Source organism: Alosa sapidissima, chromosome 24 (assembly GCF_018492685.1).
Source record: "Alosa sapidissima isolate fAloSap1 chromosome 24, fAloSap1.pri, whole genome shotgun sequence".
Classification (NCBI taxonomy): Eukaryota; Metazoa; Chordata; class Actinopteri; order Clupeiformes; family Clupeidae; genus Alosa; species Alosa sapidissima.
The window spans coordinates 10,898,890-10,909,970 of NC_055980.1; the positions used below are offsets into that span (position 1 = coordinate 10,898,890).

General features: G+C 46.8%; 1 protein-coding gene across 1 annotated transcript in view; it reads left to right on the forward strand.

The window, feature by feature from the left end:
• Positions 1–10,529, forward strand: part of afap1l2 (actin filament associated protein 1-like 2) — a 49,684-nt gene extending 39,155 nt beyond the window's left edge. The window contains exons 10-19 of the mRNA XM_042082931.1: positions 41–145; positions 365–576; positions 2,574–2,719; positions 3,236–3,350; positions 4,384–4,611; positions 4,937–5,546; positions 5,918–6,091; positions 7,230–7,417; positions 9,126–9,275; positions 9,800–10,529. Coding sequence (XP_041938865.1) covers positions 41–145; positions 365–576; positions 2,574–2,719; positions 3,236–3,350; positions 4,384–4,611; positions 4,937–5,546; positions 5,918–6,091; positions 7,230–7,417; positions 9,126–9,275; positions 9,800–9,826 — 1,955 coding nt within the window. The 3' untranslated portion in view covers positions 9,827–10,529. The remainder of the gene's footprint in view (positions 1–40; positions 146–364; positions 577–2,573; positions 2,720–3,235; positions 3,351–4,383; positions 4,612–4,936; positions 5,547–5,917; positions 6,092–7,229; positions 7,418–9,125; positions 9,276–9,799) is intronic.
• The last annotated feature ends 552 nt before the right edge of the window (positions 10,530–11,081 follow it).

Here is an 11,081-nt window from a genome sequence, read left to right on the forward strand (position 1 = left end):
CCTAATCTCACTGTGGTATCTTTTGGTCTTTTCTGAGCAGTGAAGAAGAAGTATGGAGCGGGCCTGAAGTTCAGTAATCTGATGAACATCGGGAAGAAGAAGATCTCCTCTTATGACAGTCCAGAGAAATGTGTGGACACCTCCGGTAAGTGATGAAGAGAGCGCAAGAAGCACTTTACCCATTTTTCTGTCCATGTAATTATGGTTACTTTACATCTCATAGAACAGGGATTCATTGTTCAGATGTGTGACATAATTATTTTCATTATCATAATGTTATCATTGTTTTGTCTTGCTCTGTCTGAAACACACACACACACACACACACACACACACACACAAACACACACACACACACTTGCAGGTTACCTTAACGTGCTGGTGAACAACCAGTGGCGCTCGCGCTGGTGCCTGATCAAGAACGGCCAGCTGTGGGTCTACCAGGACAAGAGCAAGGGCAAGCCGGCCCAGCAACCGGTGCCGCTGGGGGGCTGCCTGGTGCTGCCCGACCCCAGCCCAGAACACCTCTACTCCTTCCGCATCCAGATGGACGGGGAGCAGCTTGCCACCCTGGAGGTGAGAGGGGGGAAAGAGAGAGTTAGAGAGAGAGAGAGTCTGAGAGAGAGAGAGAGTCAGAGAGAGAAGTACAAATGGCATATCTGTCATGCCAGTAAATCATATTGAATATTTACATAGAAGAAGTTAACTGTGTAGTTATTACATTGCATCAGTACACTACTGACCACTGACCACACTAAAGTGTCTAGGCTTTATGACTGTCCAGAATAATGTATAGGCATATAGTAACATAAACCTAAAACTAGCCACAATATAGTCAAGGCTGAGTTGCTAGTCTCATTGTGTGGCTGAATAAGCAGTATGTTGTAATGGACTGGAATGAATCATTCTGTGTTTAGCTCATGTTTAGCTTCAGAGTGTCAGACATTTGGAGTCTGTGTACCCTCTCGCAAGCAAATCATGTGGAACAAGAGCATTTTCGGCAGAACGTGGTGCTGTTGGGGCCATACATCTTCATCTGCTGTGGAAATGACTTGTGAGAAAGTCCCTGAAGCTTTAGCAGACAGGTCATAAAGCAGCCCACCCAATTCTGTTTTTCTTTTACTTTCTCCAATTTTTTTGTGAGGGGGGGGGGGTGGGGTAGTGAGGGCCATCTTTGCCACCTCTTCATGATGAAGCCCCATCATGCGGAGCCCAAAGCCCTTAACCCCCTCTCTCGGGCCCTGAGGGGAGAGGGTGTGGGTCCGTGAGGCAGCGATGGTGTCAGAACTCGGTACCGTTTCAGGCGCCAGCAAACCGCAGATCTGCATTCCATTAGTCTGCTGATGCTGTAGCACAGTGGCCCTCTTCCCAGCAGTGAAGACACGCTGATGTATACACTCACACACACACATACACACATATATACACATACACACATATACACAGATAACCCACAGACAGACACACATATGCAGACAGTCTACAGTCAGACAGAGACACTTACATCTTACATCTTACAAACATGACCACAGACATTTATAATGTACCTCTCATCCAGGCACACACACCCACACGCACGCATGCACACACACACACACGCAGATGTAGACATCATCATTACCATCATTTATGCATACTCATACAGCCCCCAACTCACACGCACACACACACACACACACACACACACACACAGATGTAGACATAATCAAACAGCCCACGCCCGCATACACACAGTCTGGCCCGTGGCCCACAAATGGTGAGTAACATGGGGCTTCAGTCTCTGGAAACCCCCCTTACACACCGAGTCTCCCCCAAATCCAAATCGCTTGCCTGATTAGTGTCTGGACCACGATTTGTAAGCACTTTACATGTTTTTCATCTCTCTCTTTTTTTCTGGTGTCACCCCCCCCACACACACACACACACACACACACCCCTCCATCTCTCATTATTTCACCCTGCCATTGCAATAAACAAGGCATTATTAAACTGCGCTTGTGAAACAAGATTCTTGGCAAGATGCTAAACAAGCGACTTCCTCTCTCGCGCATTCTTAGACACACACACATTTCTTTTTTTTGTGTGCTACAGTCTGTCGCCTGTTTCAAGTAAAAGCAGCGAAAGAGTAAACAAAGCCAATCGTTACCAAACCATTACGGTGGGATTACTTTTAATCGGTACAGTAGGGTTATAGACTGTATACTGCAAGATGTATTTGTTTGGCAGAAGTTATTTCCTACTGTAACTTACTGTACAGGCGACCTGTGCATTTTATCAGTATGCATACTCCTTGAGGAATCACGTCTTGAATGTGAGCCCCATCGAGATGAAAGAAACTAGTTTTTCTGCGTTCCAGTTTGTGCCAGAGCTGAATGAAGACGTAACTTTTTCCCCAGCGTTTACGAGCACCACTGGGTCTTCTGCTCTTGCATTATGGGCAAAAGCGTTCAACCCTCGCAACCTTTTTCTCTCTGTGTGGTCTCTCCACTTCTCCCATTTCTTGCCTTTGTTTTTCATTTCGTTTTTTCCCTCCCTTTTTTTTCACTGTCCACCCACCTCTTTTGTGTTCCCAGGCCAAGTCGTCGGCCGAAATGGGCCACTGGCTGGGCTTGCTGCTCTCGCAGACGGGGACCAAGACCGACCCGGAAGAGCTGGCCTACGATTACGTGAACTCGGAGAGGATATCCAGCATAGTCAACGCGGCGAAGACCTCCATGTAGTAAGTAAACAGAGTGTTGGTTCATACTCAACATCAGATAACCTGCTACAGAATACTACATTCACAGAACATAAGCCATAGTCATGATTTTATAATAGTACTAACCCTGTACTGTGACTCTTTCAGTTATGCATCAGTTGCAAAACACAATGAAATGATACAATGTATTGCTTTGGATCTTCTGCTAGATTTCACACATTTTTGTTTACACCTTGACTACTGGGTTTTTCCAGACCCCTCAAGCCAGATATTGGTTACAAGACATGACTGGAAACGTAGTGTGAAAACCACGTCCGGGGTTTCAGACTACAAAACACAAACGTTCAGAGGGCCTGAACTGCTCTTGCACACTTGTGGGTTTCTGGAGAATGTGTAGGTGCAAAGGTTGCAAAAGCCAATGCGAACAGTGATCATTCATTGTTGTCATTGTGTGCATGTGTGTGTGTGTGTGTGTGTGTGTGTGTGTGTGTGTGTGTGTGTGTGTGTGTGTGTGTGTGTTTGTGTGTGTGTCCACAGCCTGATGCAGAGGAGGTACTCCGAGCCCAACACTTACACAGACAGTCCCCCCTCCGACCTCCCAGGATCGGATGACATTTACGATGACGTGCCATCCACCGAGAACGAGATGGAGGTGAGAGAAACATCTGACCACAACACACATTTAAAAACTTTTGTTTGTTATTCTAACACAGATCCAAACATTGATGGAGGTATGTAACAGGTTTAGACAGGCCTGATCAAACATTTGTGCTATCCGTCCTTTATACACTTGTGGTTATGGGTAAACATGGCATCTCCAAATGGACACACTACCTATTACTGTACAAATGGAGCAGTACTTTGCAAGTGTTTTTGCATTTGGCTTGCTTAGTCTACACAGTTTTTCGTGTATACACACACACACACACACACACACACACACACACACACACACACACACACACACACACACACACACACAAAGTTATGCTCACAGCACTAAAAAAGCTGAAATATTTTCCTGAGAATTTCTCATTGCGGTCAACCCATGTGGTGTATACCATGGAGAGTTGTGTTTGTGATGTTTGAGCATACCTTCTCTGATGAACACAATGGGATTGCTGCCGTGGGTGGCGTGTTTTTGAGTTTCTGCTCAAAAGGCCGAAATAATTTTCTCATGCCCGTAACACTCTGCAGCTTTATATGTTTTGGCTTCAACACGTGAACTTTGTACATGATTTCCATCTGTACTGTACATTACAACATGCTGTAAATGCCTATCAAACTATTTCCATGAAAGACTGCAAGCACTGAAACTGCAAGCACTGATTGTGGTGATATGGGAGCAGGGGCGCTGCTAGATAATTTGTGTCCTATGACAGACAATAATTCTGGGCCCCCCTGAGCCCCCTGTCAGTGCTGGGCCCTTAGAAACACCCCCCCCCCCCCCCTCCCAGCGGCGTCCCTGTATGGGAGACTTTGTTTCTTTGTAGTATTCACTCACCTTCACCTGAAGTTTTACTCTTGAGTTTTTTTTTCTATAGCTCATGTTGTTTACACAATGAGGGCAATAAACACCATTAGATGATAACTAAAAACACTGTAATGAACTTAATCAGTGTGTCTTGATGTAATGTGCATGTTATAATGTTGTGTCAAATGTTCCTCTGCGCTTGCCATACCAGGAGGGTCTGGAGAACGGTGGCGAGGTGCTGACGGTGGAGCAGGACTCGAAGGACCGGCTGTACCTGGACCTGGTCCCCGTGCGCTCCTTCCTGCACACCAGCTCCCCCGGCCACACGTCTCCGCAGTCGTCGGCCCAGCCTCAGGGTCAGCAGCAGCCACAGCCGCCGCCACGGGACGGCAGCCCAACGGAGGCCCCCGCTGAGGAGCCGCAGGAGAACGCCTACCAGGTCAGGAGTCAGGGGTGAAAGGTCACAGGGTCAAGGTCGCTGTTACAGAAAGTGTTGAGATGGCAATAAACACATGAGTTAAGGGAGAGTGCTACTGATTTTTATTACCCCCACACCACCCAACCCCCCCCCCCGGATACTGCAGGAGGGTGGATCCACTGAACTCTTCCTCTCACATACACATTCTCATTGTGACCATCTGCTTAGGGATTGTACTGTAATCAGGGCATTGTTTGTGAATAGAAATCCCATAAACACTGAACCAAGTTGAAGTTGAAGTCAATTGGTGTCACATCTCTGCTGTGCATCTCATATCTCATTACAGGATGTCCTCCCCAACGAGGAGCAGTACGAGTCCAGCCTGCCCTGCGACACGACCCCACCACCCAAAGCTGACCCCGAGCCCCCGTCCTACACCAGCCCTCGTCTCCACACCCAGACCCAGAGCCAGAACCAGACCAAGCCCCAGAACCAGACCCCGACCCCGACCCAGAGCCAGAGCAAGCCCCAGAACCAGACCCCGACCCAGAGCCAGACCCCGACCCAGAACCAGACCCCGACCCAGAGCCAGACCAAGCCCCAGAACCAGAACCCGACCCAGACCCAGACCCAGAACCAGAGCCAGAGCCAGAGCCAGACCCAGAACCAGAACCAGAGCCAGACCCCGACCCCGACCCCGACCCCGACCCCGACCCAGAACCAGACCCAGAACCAGACCAAGCCCCAGAACCAGAACCAGACCAAGCCTCAGAACCAGTGCCAGACCAAGCCCCAGCCCAGCAGCTTCCTCAGCCAAGAGACCACCAAGAAGGCAAACACCAGCTCCAGCTCCAGCACCCACCTTCAGACCCATGTGGCCTCCCAGACCCCCCAGAGCCCCTCAACCGTCCGGGGGAGAGCTGCCAGCGCGGACAAGGCCCGAGTTCCTGTGGCAGGTGAGCAAGCGAGCAGGCAGGCTGCCCCCAGAGTTCCACAGCGAGAGAAGAAGCCAGAGTCAGAGCCGGTACCAGGGCTCATTGGTCTTAATAAGCTTAATCGCATTTCCCCTTAGCCAGCGCCGGTGGAATGTGCTCTCCTAGCTGCAGCTCCGACTGCAACTTATCCCCCAAGCACGTTAGCCTAATCCACGTGAAGCTGTGTGTGTGCCGAGTATGTGTTTGGAAACAAGCAACACGCTTAAGACCGTGACTAAGCACTGAGCTGCACCACCCCCCCCCCACACACACACACACACACACACAGACACACACACACACACCACTCATCATTGACTCCCACATTCCTCTCTCTCTCTCTTGACCTCTAGCGTGCTCGGGGTCGATCGAGGTGAGGCTGGGGAAGAACCGGACGGAGGCCGACGTGCGGCGCTACACAGACGAGCGCGACTGTCTGGAGAAGGAGCGTGAGGAGGTTAAGAGCAGCCTGGCCACCTTCCGGAAGGAGCGGCGCGAGGCCAAGGAGGAGCTCAGCACCTGCCAAGGTACCACAGCGCCACCTACTGGACACTGGTCAAACACCAACACACAGGCACACTGGGAAGTGGAAGAGAGCACCATAACCAGGGTCTACACCAGGGGTGTCCAAACTACGGCCCACGGGCCAACTGTGGCCCGCCACGCGCTATAATCCGGCCCGCCGAGCATTTATTCATTTATCATAGATCTGGCCCGCCACGCACTTGGCCTGCTGAGCATTTAATTAGGTCATCATAGGCCGCTCGCTGTTTTTTTTCCAGCGATAGACGACGTTGTGATTAACTTTAGGCTACTGCAAACTGTTTTACACTTTTCTTAGTGAGCGTTTACAATGGCAATGTCAAAACAGCTTGTTACATCGAGATACATAGTATCTCCATTGTAGCAGATCTAACTAATGCTACTCCATGTAATTGGGACCACATTTGAGCGTGCACGAGAGGGAGAGAGTGCGACAGGTTCCAGCTGGCTTGTCATTGTTGATAATTGATATCTCCTTTTTATAAGAAACTTTTAAAAGGAAATCGCGATGGCAACAGTAGTTCCCACTGCTGACCATTTATAAGCTGTGAGAGGGCACAGCACTAGCCATAGGCTAGTGGAGCTGGCAAAAGAGTCTTAAAGTGACAGTGCACCATTTATAAATGAATTAAACAACATCAAATGAACAGTATTTCTTAAGAAATTCATTTTCTACAACAAAATTACTTTGTCATTTAAATGATACAAAACGTTATATATATATATTTTTTTGTTGTGTGGCCCGCCGGCCGGCATTTTTTTGAAAACCCAATGTGGCCCTTGAGTCAAAAAGTTTGGACACCCCTGGTCTACACTTACTGTAACAAATGCATGACTGATTTCATTGATCAGTCACTTAAGTGTGAATATCACAAAAATATCACAAGAATAATGAGTTGTCCATGCACACAGAATTTATAACTTGAAAATGTGTTATGTACATTTATAATTATTGACAAAGGTACTTCAAAAATATGATTTGGGAATGTTGGTATTCTCGTCTTTAATAATGACACAGCCAATACAACAGTATACCTCTATTATGTGTCTATGTAAGTCTGCCTATCTTGTGTTATGTATACCAGTGTGTTTACTATATGGCGGACGTATGTGTGTCCTCAGACCCAGCGAAGCAGGCCATCCTGGAGGCGTGTCTGAAGCTGAAGGACGAGGCGTGTCGGGAGGCGGAGCGCCGGCGCGTCGAGGTGGAGCTGCGTCTGATGGAGGTCAAGGAGAGCCTGAGGAAGGTGGAGGCTGGCCCCTTCACCCTTGGCACTACTGTGGACAGCAGCCTGCTAGACACCACTGTGGTCAGTTAGAGCCTCTCTCTCACACACTCACTGACTCAAACACATAAACACACACACATACTAACACCCGCAACACAAACACACACACTTTCATGCACACACTGACTCACACCCACCCACACACATTCACACTCACACTGTTTCACACACCCACAACACTCACACACACACACACACACACACACACACACACACACACAATCTATTCTCTCTCTCTCTGGTGTCAGCACTCTTCCAGTCCAGTGATTAGATTTAGTGGGCTGTTCTTTGTTAAATGAACTGAGAATGCTGTCATTTACTAGCTAGCTGGGCACTCACACCTAACTTATTAGCGCTTATTTAATGGACTGTTCTTTGCTAAATGAGGTGAGAGAGGTCTCACTTGCCTCGGATGGCCTTGCTGAATAGATTTGGAAGAGAAAAAAGGTGGCTATTTCACAAACATTGGCTCCCCAACAATAGCAATATCCCACTGATGCTGATCTGATTGCTTTCTGCTCTGGATCAAATTCTAAACCAAATTCCCAGATGAGCACTGTTCTGCAGACCTACTGTTCTGTCTATATGCAGTAAAATATCTGTTTGAAATTAGGGCAGGGACTCTGGTGCACAGCTACAATTTGCCTTCTGTTCTTCTGTAGGTGACTTGAGCCAGCCTCATACTGTTATGGAGATGTGTTTTGGCCACAGACGGTATAGTGTGCGTTTTGATTCTGGACCACAGCTGTGCACTCTGTTTGAACCGAGACATTTGGACTGGGATTCGCATGTATACGCTGCTGCTACGCTGGCAGAATATGCTGCATGTCAGTCGCAAGGGCCAGCGTGGAATTAGCCTGTTGTTTTTGTTATATACGGCCGGCGCGGTGTGGATGTACAGCTGTAATTTCAGAGCTGCCAAAAACTTCAGGAGTTTCTGCACATCTTCAGCCTAAGCGCCAGTGTTAGAGTGCAGCTTAGCGTTCGGGATGAGGTTCTAAGCCGAAACGGACCGAGGGCTCAGGCTTGATGATGATGATGATGATGAGGGTCAATTACGCTCGTTTGCGAACGGAAAGATGGAGACCATATGCGTTCCCATGTCCAGCTCCTCCTGAAGTCACTCAAGATGTCATGCGATGACCCAATATTTTCCAGTAGGGGGTTATCGGGGGTGCGCCGGTCTGATTTCAGTCACACAGCCTTTCCTGAGCTCCATCCTGCCCCCTTTTGGCAGAGACGCCACATAGCAAATGATGGTTTGGTGTTAACAGTGTCGGAACCAAATTAGACAGGGCTTCCATTTTAACATTGTGCAATTGCAAAGCCCGTCAGTTCGCTCCAACGCTGCCAGTTCATGGTTCTTTGCATCAGACTTGATGAGTTTGGCATTCAGTGGACAGTTTTGTAGGGAGTCCAGTACACACTGCAGAGATGCTAGAGAAAGCAGAAAGGTGGAAATGTCTATTTGAAGTAAGCAGTCCAGCCAAGTAAGCCTCCCTCGGGAAGGGTGACTATAAACAGGACACTGAATGTTATTTGCGTATGCAAATGTTTGAAATGACTGATGGCTTGACCTGAGGGAGGCTATTGTAAAACAAATCATATTAACGGTATACTGGCACACACATTATAGAATAAATTTAAACAGATACCCATTAAAGTGGACAGGTGTGCTGAGGGTGTGTTTGTGACTAACTGCCCTCTCTCTCTCTATCTCTCTGTCCAGTCTAAGGCAGTTCCCACATTTACTCCAGCTCCGGTCCCTGCTGCCCTCACCAGTAATGGCGACACATCACCAGTCAACTCGGCCACAGCTTTGAAAAACAGGCCTCTTTCCATCATGGCCAGCAAAGGAAAGGTGCTCGCCAAGGCAAAGGTCAGAATGGCTTTCACCCCTTTCAGAAGTACTCACAGAAAGCACACTGTCATGAAGATTTTTATATTAATATGATACCTCGTCTTATTTCTTAATAGTTTGTTAAATATATTGTCTATGTTTACACTTTTACACAGTATGCCCTTTTGACTTTTATATAAAGGAGGCTCATCACTCCTTTTAGAAGCTCTTATAGACCCTTTCAAGAGAGTTCCATTATCAGCATCATAGTTGGCCCCACAAGACTTCCTTTTTAACATTCCATATGTTATCTTAATGCAGAGGAAGTAGATTGGGAACCAAATAGAATGTTCAAGCATTGTTTTTGTTTTTATTGTTGAAAGGGTCTATACAAAACACATTTTCAAGAAGACCTATGTTGTAATTATTTATGTATTGTTTATTTAATTCACCGTCTTGTTTTCACTTTTACACAGTATGCCGGTTTGTCTTCCATTATCAGTGTAGATTTTGTTTCTGTTTGTAAATACTTGCCTCAAACTCCTGTGTCCTCCTTTCTTCAGGAATGGGAGAAGAAGACTACATCCTAGGGACGAGGAGCGGTTCACTTGATACAACCAATGCTGATTTCTAAAGGGCCTTTGGCTCGACCAGGCTGCTTCTGCCTAGCAGGACCAGAGGCGGGAATAACTGCCCTATCTTCTCCTCTTGTGTCTGCCAGCCATGCCCCCTAAAAACCTGCTTGTCCAATCAAAGACACAGACAGTACTGAGTGACAGCAGGTATCTTCTTTGACACAGCCCACCACTCTGCCTCCCAGGACAACTAATGCCACTGGACAATGTTTGAATTTGGGAGTGACAGGACGACAACAAAACAAGAAACTATTTAATATTTGTTTGTTTGTTTGTTTTTATATATGAAAAAGGGAGGGATTTTAATAACATTGCATTTTTTTCCAGACTTTTTTCAATGACATGTTTCGCAATACAGCAGTATGCACATAAACGTACGGCATGATGTGTGTCTTTGGTTTTCTTGTGTAAATGAAACGTGACCAAATGAGGACCGAGATGGTGAGTGTCGTCGCATTTCCGCATGCCGCCCCTTCAACCCCTCCCGTGCTGTGGACAGTTGGTACAGTCCAGATTGTAACTTGGTCTATGTAAGATGGGAGCCAAGATGTAAATACATATTACGCCATTCAGTTCTGTTTCTTTTTGACTTGTTACTGTATGCTAGCTAAAACATGCACTTTTTATTCAAATAAAAAAAACTTGGTAATTACAGCAATACACAGTGTTGAAGGTATTTGTTCTCTTTCTTATACAATACAGTCACTGGTAAACGTAATATTCTATTTCACAGGCAGGAAGGTACTTTGATGACTTAAAACCAAGGGAGGAGGAAATGAACCAGTTCCTGTTAGGTAGTCACATGAAAAACAAGCCTACTACTATAACACATAGTAGCACCAGAAGATGTGTTGGGACAACTTGGAGTGTAAATGAAATGTTCTCTTTGACATTATATTACAAATTATGATAATAGTATGCTATGACCCCTCACCGAGAACGTAGTAAAACCTCTTTGGAAAGCCTCCACTAGAGGGCAATACACATCCAGCTCATTTTTGACAGGTGTTCTATATTCCCTTAGGGGTCAACGTCATCACACATCATTACCCATGATGCAGCACTGCAGGCAACCCAGATCATCATTTAAAACATAATTTAATAACTTTAATGAAGGTACAGTAATTGGTAAGCATAGGAAATAAATAGTGGGACATGACAACCCTTTAGGTTGCTGACCCCTTAGTGTTACCAGTGCCTTCACTTGGCA